General features: G+C 46.8%; 1 protein-coding gene across 5 annotated transcripts in view; it reads left to right on the top strand.

Moving 5' to 3' along the window:
* Positions 1–15,763, top strand: part of SFXN5 (sideroflexin 5) — a 189,490-nt gene extending 173,727 nt beyond the window's left edge. For 3 of the 5 annotated variants that reach the window (XM_056814076.1, XM_056814085.1, XM_056814089.1), the window contains 3 exons: positions 4,396–4,469; positions 9,633–9,704; positions 14,764–15,763. In XM_056814076.1, coding sequence (XP_056670054.1) covers positions 4,396–4,469; positions 9,633–9,704; positions 14,764–14,950 — 333 coding nt within the window. In that variant the 3' untranslated portion in view covers positions 14,951–15,763. Of the gene's footprint in view, positions 1–4,395; positions 4,470–9,632; positions 9,705–10,063; positions 10,259–14,763 lie in introns of those variants that run through there. The other 2 variants (XM_056814079.1, XM_056814077.1) reach the window with 2 other exon arrangements.
* The last annotated feature ends 270 nt before the right edge of the window (positions 15,764–16,033 follow it).

Below are 16,033 nucleotides of genomic sequence, written 5' to 3'. Positions count from 1 at the left end.
GGCTAAATGCTAGCGATAGAAAGAAACAAAAATAAAAATTAAAACTGGTCCCAGATCCCAGAGGTGTCTATGACGCCATTTCCACAAATCTTACCCTCTTCCCTGACCTTTAGTTTCCCTAAAACCAATATGTCCTTCTTTTTAGTTCTAAAAAGTAATATCTTAATGAATCAGCTGGCATGTTGTTGCTAAATCTGAATTTGAGGTGGTATCCTCACTTTTTTGGGGGGGGGGGCACTGTCCAACCATGGACAACTAATATCGCTCCAATTATGTCATCCTTTATTTCTTTGCTGTTGTTGTTTTTTAGTAAATTTTATTTTTTCTTCCTTTATTTCTATAAAGAATACTTTGTAATCATATTCATTCAAGTCCTGAGTATGCCTCGGTAGATGGATTCCTATATACTATATACAATTTGGTAGTTATTTTGAATAAACTTTTTCTCTCTTTCCTCTTAATTAGGTTTTCTTAGTAATATAGAGAAAGGTTGATGATTTTTGAGCTAATTTTATATGCTGCTACTTTACTGAAGTTACTCATTTTTCCAATTCATTTTTAGAAGAATCCCTAGCGCTGAGTAACTCATCAAATCCTCTGCAAATATCTACAATCTCGTTCTCTCTTTGGATTTGCTTATTCCTCTCTGTCCTTAAACCAGTCCTCTAGCCAAGAACCAAATGTAGTTCTACCTACCAGAAGGTTCATCTCTTTCGCTACTTGTCCTAACCTGCCAGTGGGTCCAGTCTCATCAGTATTCATGCTGGGTCCACCTTTATCAAGCCAGCTCCACACCACGAGGCTGGATTTGATATTAAAGGGCCTGGATTCAAATCCTGGCTCTTTTACTTACTAACTTACTATGTGACTTTGGGCAAGTCCCTACCTCTCTGGGCACTTATCAAGTACATATTGTGCTCCAGACACCACTATATTCAGGGAGTATAAAGAAAAACAAACCAAAAATCTTATTGTTGTTTGGTTGTTTCAGTCATATACAACTCTCCATTGACCCCATTTGGAGTTTTCTTGACAGAGATACTGAAGTCTACCATTTCCTTCTCCAGCCCATTTTACAGATGAGGAAACGGAGACAAACAGGGTTAAGAGACTTGCCCAAGGCCATATAGTTAGGAAATGTCTGAGACCAGATTTGAACTTGTGAAGAGGAGTCTTCCTGATTCCAAGCTCAGCGCATCACCTAACTGCTCAGCTTCCTCAAGTCTTGGTCTTCAAGGAATTTATACTTTATTGAGGAAAGTGTCATATATAGCTGAGGAGTGCCTGATAAGTCCTTCAGGGTAAGCAGGCTCCCACCCCACCCATCATTTCGATGACATCTCCCAGGTATCCCACCCCCTTGCCAAGGGATGACTTTCCAGAATTCTATCGCTACAGATTTATAAAATCAAAATATTTTACACATAAAGTAAAAATAGAAGACATCATTTTCACCAAAGGAAGAGGAGGGATGGTCCTACATGGGAGCCCAGCAGGGAATCCTTCTGTGAAGTGAATATGCTTTGTGGTTTTTCTGGTATGAAAATCCAGATTTTCATGCAGTGGGTTGAGTCAGGAGTAAGCTAGGACTGGGACTGAGAGAGAGAAATGAGCGGGTGTCAGGGCCCGGTGCCTGCTGACCGAGAAGCTAAAGCCCTTACAAGGCTGGAGAAAAGGAATATCCAAAGACCTCGCTATGGGGAGATGAAATTCTTAATTAAACAAGGGATAATGGCCATTGCAAAAGATAAATCATTTCAGATGACATGAAATTGAAAAGCCTTGGCATAAACAGAATGAGCGCATCTACGATAAGAAGGGAATTGGTCAACTGAGGAAAAAAAATCTTTGTGTCAGAATTCCTAGGTAAAAGTGTCATGTCCAAGACATTTAAACAACCAAGAGAAATAGAGATCAAAAGCCATTCCCCAATAGATAAGTGGTTAAAAGAGATGAACAAACAGTTCTCAAAAGAAGATTTGTAAACTATTTATGATCACATGAAAAATACTCCAAATCATTGACAATCAAATCAAAACAACTCAAAGGTTTGATTTCACCCCCAGCAAATTGGCAGAAATGATAAAAGATGTGAACGGTATTTGTTAGAGGGGTTGTAGGTAGAAAGGCACACTTATGCATTGTTGGTGGAGCTATATATTAGTATAAAGCATTCTCAAAAGGAATTTGGAATTATACAAATAAAGTGGCTAAGATGTTCATATTCCAAGGAGATCACTGACAAAAGGAAAGGCTCCATATGCCCCCAAATACAGCAACAGTTTTATGGTAACAACTGAAAATAAAGTAGGTGTCCATCAATTTATAGAGAACTAAACAAATTGTGGCAAATATATATGAATGTGTGTATGTATGTATACATGTACGTGTGTATATATATATGTGTGTGTGTACATATATATATATATATATATATATAGTGGAACATTACTGTGCTGAAAGAAATGATGAACATAATGGGTACAGAAAAGCTTCAAAAGACTTACATGAACTGATGCATAGTGAAGAAGCTAGAAAAAGAAAATAATATACACCAGACATGTCAAGTCAGGTAAAAATGTAACTGGGAAACACTTAACAAAATAATTAAAAATTCAATTAAACATAGATAACTTTACATTTTAAAACTAATAGGTGACCCTTAGGGATGGATTAATGGCCCCCATTTCTGTTTGAGTTTGATACCTCTCATCTATACAATGACTACAACCATGTAAATGGAAAGAAATGTCTCATGACAATTGGAAATGAATGCTGCAAAATTACAAAGAATAAACTTGTCCTCAAAGAAGACATCTCTTCCAATGCTTTTGCATTAAATGGAGATGCACAGATGTGGAATATTATATATGCCATCAGTTATTTTTTCTATGCATTGATTGATTTTTCTTTTTCCTTTAAAATCTTTTTGTTATAGGAGATGGATCTAGAGAGAGTATGGAGGAGAGATGTAGGGGGAAATTAAGGAAATCAAATCACAGTCAATAGAGCACTGGCCCTGAAGTCATGAAGACTCAATCTCCTAAAATCAAGTCTAACCTCAGATATTTGCTAGGTGACCCTGGATAAGTCTATTCACCTTACTTGCCTCAATTTTTCTCATCCATAAAATGAGCTGGAAAAGGCAATGGCAAACCACTGCAGTATCTGCCAAGAAAACACTAAATGGAGTCATGAAGAGTTAGACACAACTGAAAATGACTAAACAACAATGAAAACAAAAATACCAATTAAAATTTATTTTGAAAGAAAAAACAGTCCAAAGATTTGGGATTCAAGAAGTCAACAAAATAGAAAGAAATATCCAATTCTTAAGTATCAAGGAAGACAAGGGCCTAGGATACAGGAAGTTCAGCAATAGACCCATAAGAGTGAGCCAGTTCCTTTTGTTTTGTTCTCCAACCGCCATTGCTGTTCCTGCTGATTCTACCAGTGTGTACAGGCGGTCACTATCCCTATCTGTAGATATGCTCTGATTCTGGGTGAAGCAGGGTTAGGGACACAGAAGGGTTCCCCTTTTGTTCTAACATGTTTCTGCCAACAACAAAAATGGCAATACTACCAAGTTAATGTACCCTTTGGTGTTATGCCAATCATATTATCAAAGGGATACTTTATGGAACTTGGAAAAATAATAGCAAAATTCATCTAAAAAAACCTCCAAAAGATCTAGAATATCAAGGGAAATGATGAAAAGAGAATACAGATGAAGGAGAAGAGCATTTCCAGACCTCAGACTATATTGTAAAGCCAGAATCATCAAAATCCTCTATTATTGGTTCAAAAGTAAAGAAGTAGAAAAATGGAAGGGCAGCAAGGGGGTGTAGTATATAGAACACTTAGGCCTGGAGTCAGGAAGACCTGAGTTCAAATCTGACCTCATGCACTTATTAGCTGTGTGGCCCTGGGCTTCAGTTTTCTCATATGTAAAATGAGCCAGAGAAGGAAATGACAAATCACTCCATTGTCTTTGCCAAGAAAACCCCAAATGGGGTTATTAAGAGACAGGCATTACTAAAACAACCGAACAATAACAGATTAATAGAACAGACTAGACAAGGGAGAATCAGCAACAATGGAACTCCATAATCCAATGTTGGATGAAGCAGAAAAACTTAAATCACCAAGGAAAGAACTCCCTATTTGATTTAAAACAAACAAATTCCAGGAGAAACTGGAAATCAGTCTGGCGGAAATTAGGCTTAGACCAGAACCTTACAGCACACTCCACAACACAATCTAAGTGGATAATTGATCTAAATATTGAAGTTCTTTTATCTTTGTCAGCTCTCAGCCTCACATGTGAGATATTGCCTCCCTGTCTATAGTACCCATGTCTCAATTGGCCTCCTGCCTGCTCTTTTTTTTCCCTAGATTGAGACATCCCAATTGGAGCCAGAGATTGCCCTGGCCACAGCCAGTCGGACGGTGGTGTACAACAAAGGCCTGTGAGTGGAAGCAGGTCCTCTGGCCAGAGAGGCAGCTGGGCCAGAGGACCTGGTAGGGTGAGGGCTGGGGAGAGGAAATGTCAGCCTGCCCTCCTGTCTCCAAGTAGCCAAGCAAGGAGTTCTAAGCTAATACCACATCACTAATATTGGAAGAGAAGTAACATTTTCAGAGAACCACCACTTAATGGGAGGTCAGGATGTTAAGGCAGTCACATTTTAACCTAGAGGAGAAGGCAGGGGAGGGAAGCCCAGTGCAGGGAAGAATCAGAAGTTATAGAAAGGAAATACTGTAATTAAGTGCATTTCTGGGCCCTGGTGGGGAGCTTACAGAATCCATCCCAGCACAATCATGTGAAGCTGGGAGGAATTATATGGAATGCCCTAAGGAAAGAAATAGGGTGTTGGGATTTTTATCTTTTGTTTGTTTGTTTCTTTTTATTTGCTTTAAGTCAGAATTGAGTCTTAACACTGGTTGATGCTGCAGAGAAACCATTTTTATAAATGAGTGGATAAGTACAGGAATTAGGTATATAGCTTGGGGCAGGGTGATATATCACATGTCCTTTGGGGAAAACTTGCAGCCCAGTTGTGCCCTGCCTAATGTGATGTTCCCAGTAAACATGTGTCCCTTCCCCAACCCTTCTTACCCTTCCTTAAAAACCTAGAATCCAGCTGGACTAGAACCTGAGGGCCTCGAGCCTTCGCATTAATGGGTCCAGGAAAGGATGTCCTTATCCTCAATAACAGTTTTCTGCCCTCTGGAGCCCCTCACGTGGGGAAGCCATAGGCCAGAAAATGGGGGCGCCAAAGCAAGCCTAAATCCTGAACTTGTAGGAAATGGCGTGCTTTGTTGTGATTTGGGAAAGGGAGGAGAGAAGAGATGCTACTGAGGACGAGATGATACTGGGATTCCTTACAATTACGAGTGCTTCCAAGGCCAAAGCCTGAACCTCCCTTAGAACAAGATGCCAGAGCACTCTTATGTGCTGTAGCAGGAGAGGGCTAAGAACTTGAAGTGGCCTGCGTTGGAGGGAACTGAAGGGTGGAGAGAGAAAATGGCGGCAAGTCTCCCAAGGTGGTGCTCTAAGCTGGACGCTGAGGTTCTGGACTGCTTCCCCGAGTCCTTTGGGACAGACTAGACTGGCCTCTAGTCCAAAACTCTAGCCAAGAAGATTAGAACTAGGCTCCTTCACTGGTTTGGGCAATGTAGCTCCCGTCAGGACTTGCTGGTACCATTCCTCCCATGGAAAACCATCACTAACTGAATCCCAAATGGTACCGTCTTGCCTGCCCAACAACCCAGTCTATCCCAGGTCATCCTGAAGTCTACTGTCCTCTGCTTCTCCCTACTCTACCCCCTCAAGGAATAAGCCAAGAGCCAATGGAAGCAAATTCATCTAATTCCCTGCAATTCCCCAGATGTGGATTCCTTCCAGCCCCGAAAGCCATTACAGTTCTAGAGGTGGAGAGAATTTCCCTTTCCCCACTTCCCAAGGAAGAGAGACCTAAAAATCAAGGATGTGCCAGCCCTCTTGGGGTCATCTAGGAAAAGCCATCTGGGGCACATCTGCCTGAGAAAAATGGAACTGTACCTTCCACTCTACAGGAGGACCAATGGAGCTGAGGACCATATAGCAGCAATAAGGTTCAACTTCAGGACGGATGCGCCACTGACCTGAATGTTTGGGCCAACTTGTGTTTATTTCCCTCTGGACTACTCTGCTCAAGCAGCAGCCAGGCCTCTTAGACCTGGACTTCCCTTGGATTTTAGAAAACAAATGGAGCTTCTTCCCTACCCCTTCCCCTGCTTCTCTTCCCCTGTTCCTTTACTCTCTTCCCCAAGTGGGTTTTTGTTTCAGGGATGCAGAGAGCTGTTCCTCCTGGCTCAGGTCTGATAGGCTAGATGCTTTGGCAGAAAGTCAAAACCCCAGGGCTACAGGCCTAGCTTTTATGCTAACTTACTGTGTGACCTTAGCAAACTGGCTGTCCTTCTCTGGGCCTCAGATTTCTCAGCACTAAAATGGGCAGTGATAGGAGGACAGGCTCTTACTTCCAGCCCTCAGAGCCTCGGATGCTTCAGCTCCTGTTAAAAACCGAACACCAAGATATAGACTGACATCACCCTGGACAGATCCCTTGAGGATCTGTTTTGAGAAGGACCGAATATTGTTATCAATGATGTTGAAAAGAAAAAACAAACCCTGTTTCAGGTAACAGTGATGCCTCCTCAGCTGTCTAAAACCAGGCTGGCCTTTGGGAAGGAATCCCTGGGCAGGTCAGCCCTTAGGAAGCTGCGATTTCAGGATCCCCAAAGCCCTTTCTCTTTGCCCTGAGTGCCGGCAGAGCTCAGAAAGAGAGTACTGTGGCGTGGAGTGGCCACCCATCACCTTATTCACTTGGCTAATGGCCGCGTCTCCTGCGAGATGCCCGGCTCTGCTCTAAAGAGTGATGGGACGAAAACAAATTCTATCCAGTTGAGAAAGGGGGGAGCCAAACTTTGCTCTGTAGAGATGGAGAAGAAAAGCTGGGCTTGTCCCCTTGGCCCCGAGAGGGGCAGCAGCAGCTCCACCAAGCCAGGGAAGCAGTGGAGTGACAATCAGATCACTTCTGCCAGTCTGATCTGGGGAAGAGGGCCCAGAGAAGGGTAACAACTTGCTGGAGTCACACAGGGAGCACACTGGGAACCAAGATGGCGGACAAGATGCTCCCTTCTCTTGAAATGTCAGCTTTTAGTACTGGGATCTGCTCTTGGTTTATCATTGGGGGGGGGGGGAGGGCCAACCTAGTCCCCATCCTCCATCTCCCTGGCCCAGGGGTGTAGATGGCCAGAGCATCAAGGGGCAGAGAGGCTCTAGGAGAACCATAGAGAAAGCAGAGGCAAAGTACTGGACAGGAGGAGGACACACGGCCGACTGTGCTGCAGCTAGGCTGGACCTGGTGCCCTGGCTACAGTCGCCCCTTCCCTGGGGCAGTGTGTATTGAGGAGCTTGAAGAGGGGCAAGAGGGAGGGCGTTTCTTCTTCAGTCTGGCCTAGGAGTAGCGTTCTTCCTTCCCTGCCTGCCCTGGGCAGAGAAGAGCCAATCCCACTATAATGTGAACTTCCTGGAATCCCAGGGTTTTGAAGGACCAAGTGTGGGCCCATGCATGGAGGCCCACCTGGAAGATTGCACTCAAAGCCTGCAGCCCCACCCCGTGCCCCTCAAACTGGAACTGTGCACTTTATCTTGGGACACAGCTGCTAGCGGACAGCCCCCAAGGAGATGGGAGGCAGCCGCCAAGCACCGCCATGCTCGTGTCCTCAGAATCTGGCCATCTCGCTTCATTGTCTTCCAGCTGACTTCTGGCAACCTTAACTAAGTCAGGTGTCATTTCTAGGCGGCGTGAGGGATGGGGGGTGGGGGGACGAAGAGCAGAGACCTCCCTTCTGCCCAAGCAGAAGATGGGCAGAGGAGCGATCTGCCTGTCTTCCAACCACGCTGATCCATCTCGCCCTTCAAACCTGGCTGGGGAAGCAGCCCTGCAGATACCCGCTGGTCCAGAACTTCCCGACTTCCACCCAGGCAAGAAGGAGAGGCCAGGGGAAAGATCCGAATGCACCCTGGTCCCTGCCAGATTGATGGAGGATGCCAAGCCTGGGGGCCAGGTGGGCAGAGGCGATTTCAGCTAGGACGGGACTCAGGGTTTTGCCCACCTGTGCAATGGCCCATCTGTAGAGGTTCCTCATTCTTCACCCAGCCGCTTCCAGATCTCCCATACAAGTGTAGGGTGGCTCCTTTCCCCAGATTTGTGTTGCTCAAAGGGACCAGGACCCAAGAGCAGATGTCAAGAGATCCAAGGCCTGGACCAGTGTGTCTACCCATCATATCCTCACTTCCCTGCTCCAGCAAACTCCAAGACCCAGACTGGGTACTTGATCTGGACAGCCTCAGCCACCATGGATAAACATGTCAACAAGAGCCCCTTAATGATCCTTTGGGGGGAGAGAGAAGGGGAGGGAGGGGGGGTCCTGTTCCAGATTGCCAATTGTCTTCCAGCCCAGGCTCAACACAATTAATTGTACTGCCATACATACCTCGGCCAGACCAGGGGATTTGCTGGTGGTGGGCATAGAGTCTTTTTAACCTTCTGAATCAATTTCTCATTCTCTGTGATTTATGTAACACCAATAAACATCATGGAATACAAAGTGGATGAAAATCCCAGAGCCTTGACTCCTTGGATGGGGAGGGAAGAAGGGAGGGAGCTGACTGAGCAGTCTGGGGAGGGGGCAGGAATCGGAGGGAGCAGGAGCACTAGGGGTCTGAACCCCAGCCATACAGCCCTACAGCCTCACTTCCTGTGGGTGACCAGAAAGAGAAGAGAAGGGGAGCAGCCAAGGGCAGAGGAGGGAGCAAAGATGGCCAGAATGGTCAAAGAGTATTTGTTATATACCAAAGGATTTGGCATTTACAGGGCCCTTGATTGAACTCATGTTATTCTAGCTATTCTATCCCCCTATTTATAGAAAAGGGAACTGAGTCTTGGGATCCAGGTCACCGTCAGCACCAGAGGCATCATTTAAACCCAGATCCTCTGACTCCCAAGCCAGTGTTGCCTGGGAGTCATCTGCTTCAACTCCCTCATTTTATCCATGTGAAGATTGAGACCCCAAGAGTGAATGACATGGCCAAGGACACCATGGCTCAATAAATGGCTGGATCAAAGCCCTCTAATTCCAAATTCAACCCCTCCTCTCTGCATCACGAAGCCCCCTTTGCCTCTCAATGGGGAGCTCCCCTCATGCACAAGAGGGTTCCATTGACACCAATACAGAGTGTCCCCAGCTCTTCCAGAATGTGTCTTTTCATTCTGGAACAGTCAGCATTTTGGTCTTGCAGTCCCTTGTGGCCTAGAGTGAAGTCCTTCCTCCTTTCAGCCTCAAGAGGCAACCTGGGGCAAGGGAAAGAACATGGTTTTCTCTAGAGCCAAAAACCCTGAGTTGGAATCTTAACCCTCTTATTTGGCATCTTCATGACTGTGGATAAGGGCTAGAACCTATCAATCAATCAACATGCATTTATCACAAACCTACTATGTGCCATACACTGAGAATACAAAGATAAAAGGGTTAGCTCATGCCCTCAGGGACCTAATGTTCTATTTATGTCCTTTGATCTTCTGCAGAAGAGGAGGGACACTGGCTGGCGAGACTGGACAACTGGCTGGGTTTATCCCTAGCAATACCATTGGCTCCTGGTGTGTATGACCTTGGGCAAGTCCATACCCCCATTAGGGTGTTCATACCCCACCTACAAAATGGGGACAAGAGTGTTCACTTAAATGACCTTTAAGTTCCCTTTCCATTCTGATTCCTGTTTCTAATCCTGGTGAAGTTATCCACTGGGGTATTCTCCCAACCAGACATGCCTCTCCCAGTCCCTATGCCCTTCATTGTCCTGATGATCAGCACAGATCCCCTGGGGGAAGAGGGAAGGTTGGAAGAAGCATCACCCCAGAGATCACTAACCTCGGCTGTATCCCTAGCCTGCCCTTCCCCCCTGGCCTCCCTCCCTGCCTACTCTTCAGGGCTATGACAAAAACTCACTTTTCTACAGTGATCTACAATCTCCAAAGCAGGTGGCAAGGGGATCTCCATCTTATGAATGAGGACACTGAGGTTTGGAGAGATGATGGGACTTGCCTGGGGACACCCAACTAAAAAGTGTTGGTAGGGTTCGGGGGTTTATAATAATAATAAATAAACATTTCCACAGGGCCTACCCTGTGCGTGTTAGCACAGTGCTAAACAATTACAGTTATTTTTCATTTGTTTCGTGGGAGATGTGGGAAGGGTCTGCCAGTGAATGAGAGGTCAGAGTTCATTAACTCCCCACAGATTTAGGCTGCTTCCTTTACATAGTCCCTTTCCTGCCCACAGTGTTGGGGGCACACATGAGTGATCTTTCAGGATGGAGGGCCTCTGTCCATCCCTCCTCTTCCATCAAGCAGTTCAATGACCAAACTTTATGGAGCCCCTCATTGTGCCCAGGTCTGTGCTAGGCACTGGGGGAGCCAAGATGGAGGAGGTGTGGCCCTTGTCCTCACCGAGAACAAAGTCTAGTTGGGAAAAGGCACTCACAAACAGATAAATGTGAAAGGTTGAGAGTAATACAGGAGAACTGCACCCCATACACAAAATCAAAAACTGTTTCCTTAAAGAAGTCAGGGGAGACTTCCTGGAAGAAGAAGCCTAGATGAATGTGTAGGATTTGGAGAGCCATCAAGAGAAAGGAATGACACTCTAGGCTGAGGGAACAAAGGGGCAAAGGCAAGGAAGAGAACTGCCTGACTAGTCACACATGTATAATAACAAAGTGTATATGAAGGGGAGAGGAGGATTGTTCAGTCATGTCTGACTCCTAATGATTCCATTTGAGGTTTTTTGGCAAAGATCCTACAGCTCATTTTACAGGTGAGGAAACTGAGGCAAATAGAGGAGGTGACTTGCTCAGGGTAACACAGCTAGGAAGTATCTGAGGCTGGATTTGAACTCAGGAAGAGGAGTCTTCCTGGCTCCAAGTCCAACATCTTTATCTACTGTGCTACCTGGACTATTACTAAATTACAGGTCTGAGCATGGCCTGCCCTGGTCAAGAAGCTACAGTGACAGCTGCCTGTTCCTCTGAGATCAAGGACAAACCTCCTTGCCCCACTTCTAAAGCCTTCACAATATATATGGTTCCAGGCTTTAGACACATTTCTAGCTGCTCCTTTTTCTATGTTCCAACTGGCTGTTCCCCCATATGCAACATTCCATCTCCCACCTTCAGGCGCTTGCCCAAGCTGTTTCCTCTCTCCAGAATTCCCTCCCTCTTTGCCTCCGCTTCAGAGAACCCCCAGCTTTGTTTTGAAGTCCAGCTCCATGATCATTCCCTCGATCAATTGGGACTTTTGGCTTGTTATGGGCCCCTGGAGTGGACTGGTGAAGCCTTCTCGGAATCATGATTTTAAATGTAAAAATAAAACACGGAGGATTACAAAGGCAGCCAAACTTGTCGAAATACAAAAACAAATTTCCAGACCCTACGTTTAAAAGCCTGTGGACTCCAGGCAGCCCGACCTGATTCTCCCACTGCTCCAGCAGCTGGCGTCCTCCTCTCCAAAATGATTTTGTGCCCGTTTTGTAGCGGTTTCATATTTAAGCTTTATGCTCATATTGTTTCCCCTCAAAAGAATGTCAGCTCTTTGAGGGCAAGAACTGTACCCCCAGCGCTTAGCACATCCCCTGGCACATAAGAGGTGTTTGTTGAATGAATAATCAGAGTTCACACTTAGAGAACACTTTAAAGTTTTCAAAGTCTCTTACAGACCCAAATCTATGCCATGCAGGAGGCCCCTGTGCCAGTACAACAGATCTTTAGCTTCTGCTGGAAAGCCCCCAAGGACGGGCACTCAGCCTCTTCCATTGTGGAACAGGGGAGCTCATGATGGAAGGGAACCTTGGGAGGGACCCTTGGATGTCACTTTGCAGGATGAACTGACTAGGGGTGACCAGAGTGAGGGGTCACCAATCAAGAGGCCCCCAATTCAGGTGGGAATGGGAATGCAGAGGAGGTAACCAAGGAAAGAGCCAGCGATGGCCAAGGTGGGAGCTGTGGAGCTTGGGGGAACTGGCGTCCTATTGGCAGAGGCAGCAAAATCTGAACTCTGAGCCCCCAGCCCACCTACTCCTCACCTGGGGCAGGTGAGAGCAGCACTTACCCCAAATGATGCCCAGCCTTTACCACACGCTGGAGGACACACACAACTGTGTAAAATCACAGAAATCTGGACAGCCACAGGATGTCCAAATTGGAAAGGATCAGAGCAGCCACTACCCTACCTTACACATGTGTTCTGGCACATATTAGGACCCGGGCACACTCAGACATGACCCCCCCCCACTCACTGTCCCATTGGAACACACGTACATTTCACACAGGCCCAGCTTTACCAGTTACACTCATGTGCATGCAAACACACACACAGCCCCAATCCCAGTCACACACAGACACACACGGCCACCCTAGACAACAGATGGGGGACTCAGCTAATTGGTTAAACCTGTTCCCCAAGTCTGGGCACCAATTGGCAAGGACATGTCTGACAGGAAAGCTGCTGGCACTGCTAACTAGGCTGCCCCATCACACAGAGCCACCCAGGGGGTCGAGTGTGGCAGGAGCCCCTGAGCAGGGATTTGGGTTAAAGATCTGCCCTGCTGCTGCTGGAATAGGCGTGTGTGTGTGTGTGTGTGTGTGCGAGAGAGAGAGAGAGAGAGAGAGAGAGAGAGAGAGAGAGAGAGAGAGAGAGAGAGAGAGAGAGAGAGAGAGAGAGAGAGAGAGAGAGGGAGAGAGGGAGAGAGAGAGAGAGAGAGAGAGGGAGAGAGGGAGAGAGTGGGAGGGAGGGAGGGAGGGAGAGAGAGAGAGAGAGAGAGAGAGAGGGAGGGAGGGAGGGAGGGGGAGAGAGAGAGAGAGAAAAGAGAGAGAGAGAGAGGGAGGGAGGGAGGGAGAGAGAGAGAGAGGAGGGGGAGGAAGAGAGAGAGGGAGGGAGAGAAAGAGAGAGAGGAGGGGGAGGGAGAGAGAGAGAAAGAGAGAGGGAGGAAGGGAGAGAGAGGGAGAAAGAAAGGGAGATGGAGAAAGATGGAGAGAAAGAGAAAGGGAGAGAGAGAGAAGGGGGGAGCCTATGGAACCCACGATCTGTGCGGAGAGCCCTACATATTCATGTGTGACGGTGCATGTCTGCATGAGTGTGGATGCAAATGTAGGTCTCAGCCTGGGCACTCAGTCTCTGTGATGCAGAACAATTTCATTCTGGATTACAAACGAGATCAACGTAAGCCAGAGCTATGCACCCAAGAGTGGAGAGTCAAAACTGGCAGAACCCAACAAGACACGCTCATGGAGGCTCCCTGTAAAGAGAGAGTTTGGGGATTCAGAGGGGAGTTCTGAAGGCAGAGAAAGTGTGGTCTGAGCCCTCAGGGGGGCCAGCCCTGAGAACCCTCACCTTGACTATCCGCAACTCTATTTTAGCCAAAAGCTGACTTCTTATGGAAAATCACCCCTTAGAGGAGCAAGCAGGGCAGGAAAGAATAGAGCAGAGCACCTGGAGAGTAGACCAAGGTTTGAATCCTGCCTCAGCTGCTAGCTGTGTATCCTGGGCAAGTCATTGAACCGATCTGTGCCTCAGTTTGCCATCTGCAAAATGGGAATAATAACACCCATCTCCTAGGGTTAACATATCAAATGAGATAATGTATGTAAAGTGGTTTCACAAACCTTAAAGCACCATCCAAATGCCAGACGTTGTTAGAGATCCCAAAGCACTAACACACTGACCCACTGTATCCTAACAATAGCCTCGGACAGTAAGAGTCCCAGCTTTTCTACAGATGGCCTATGGTACCTTGGACAAGTCACTTAGCCTTCTGGTTTGGACTTTACTCCTCTGTGAGATGAAAGGGTTGGACTTGCCTTTTAATCCCTTATAGCACCAATATTCTATGCTCTAAGCTGGGCAGCCATTACTAGCCCGACAGCTTTTTTTGGTTTTGATCTGGCCTTTTTTAACCCCTTGCCTTCCATCTTAGAATTAATACAATGTATTGGTTCTAAGGCAGAAGAGTGGTAGGAACGAGGCAATGAAGGTCAAGTGACTTGTCCAGGGTCACTCAACTGGGAAATGTCTGAGGTCAGATTTGAACCCAGGATCTCCTGAGCCACTTGGCTGTCCCCTTATTAGCCCAACCTTAAGGAAGAGAAAACCCAGAGAGGTGGTCACAGCAGCAGGGCAGGCATCCTGATTCAGCCACTCTCCCTCACATCCCAAAGCTGAGCAGAGTCTCCAAGCCGTGTGGGGCTAGGAAGGGGCTGGGAAAGGGGAACATCCATCCCCATCTCCTTCTCCCCTTCTCTAAATCAGCTCAGCCTCCTAGAGAGAGACTTCAGCTTGTTCCCTGGATGGGACCCAGAAACTCCCAAATTAGAAAACCTGGCAAGCAAGCAGCTCAGAAAATAGTTCATCCTAATTACATATTTTTCAAGCTCACAGAAGTCTTTATTAATTAAGTCACAACACCAATATTTACAGTCTGTGGGGAGAGGCACAACACAATGAAGGGGAACCCAGCAGAGGCCCTAGTCCCATTTCCCCACCCTTCAGGCAATCGGGGCTAGCTGGAGGGACCCTGCTCCTGCCTTGTATTTGGGGGGCTTGTTGTTTTCTTTGACTGGGGAGATGTCAGTGTCTCTGATGCTATTTTTTGTCTTTCCCCCAAAAGGTTCAATGGAATGAGAGCTTCATCTCATCCACCACTCTGCCTTCATCATCCTTCCCTTTGCCTGTATCCCATCCATCCCTCTGTCTTCATCCCTTCCAGCCCTCTGCCTGAATGCCATCCATCCATCCATCTGCAGATTACTCCCTCCTTCAGCAATCACCCCTTCAGGGCAACTACACCCCAATAAAGAAAAATCCTCCTTGAAGTTTAGCCTGTATCTGGCAGGTGTCAGAAATGGAAGCTGAGGCTGCAGGACCACCAGGCAGTGCTCTGGGCCTGAAGGAGAAGAGATATGGGCATAGGCTAGGAAGTGAGAATAGAGGAGGAAAGGGAGAGCCAACAGCCCCATCCTGTGCTCTCTGGGAGATGATCAGCCAGCCCCAATCCAGTGGGCTCCCCAGAGTCTGGCACTGGGAGAAACAAACCAAATAGGGGAAAAGAGAAATTCTGTTCAGGGGGTCCCCCATAGGACCTAAAATGGAAGGACCCCTTCCTGTGGGAAAACCATATAGCCAGCACCTTAGCTCCTGGCCTTGACTCTGTGGAATAGGTTTCCCAGCCTCAGGGGAGCCTTTGTCTGAGAAAATAATACAGAATACTGAGGATCCTGGGACTCCCTGGGGAAGGTGGTTGGGGCAGATTTCTGCAGAGCAGTAGTTAGGGTAGTGGGGGCTTCTCAAATCTGCAGCCATCCTCCCCATCCTCCCTCCTCACAATTATCTTTTATTTTCTGGGGATATGCCCTTAACTGTCTCCCTTTCCCTATGGATGGGGGAAACTGAGTCTCCAATTCTAGAAAGTCCACACCACTAACCTGTTCTTAATCTCCTGTGTGAGACCTAGAGCTTTCTGAGTGAGGGCAAGGGGCTACTTCTCACCCATCAGACCAGGGGCTCCTTAAAGGTTCAAATATCCACCCAAGTACTTCCTGCCCACTGTACCCATTCCTCTCTCCGGACTTGTTTTCTCTTCAGTGAAATAAAGGAGTTAAGGAAAACGATCCCTTCATTTCTAAATTCATGATCTATGATTTTCAGACACTGTGATATAATAGAAGAAAGGGAAAATGGAGGAAACGGAGGGCCAAAGTCTTCCCTGGTCCATTTCCCAGTGACAGCTGCCCCTTGTCCCCAATTCCCTCATCTCTCCCAATGCTCTTCAAGACTGGAGAAAGCGTATCCTCTATTCCCCACCTCCAATCAGTCAGGAAAGAGGGAGAACTGGAGGCAATTCCTCTAGCTATCTGGGGGATGGAAGGTGATGGAGAAGG

Source organism: Monodelphis domestica, chromosome 1 (assembly GCF_027887165.1).
Source record: "Monodelphis domestica isolate mMonDom1 chromosome 1, mMonDom1.pri, whole genome shotgun sequence".
In the NCBI taxonomy this organism is placed as follows: Eukaryota; Metazoa; Chordata; class Mammalia; order Didelphimorphia; family Didelphidae; genus Monodelphis; species Monodelphis domestica.
This window is presented reverse-complemented; position numbering and strand designations above follow the sequence as displayed.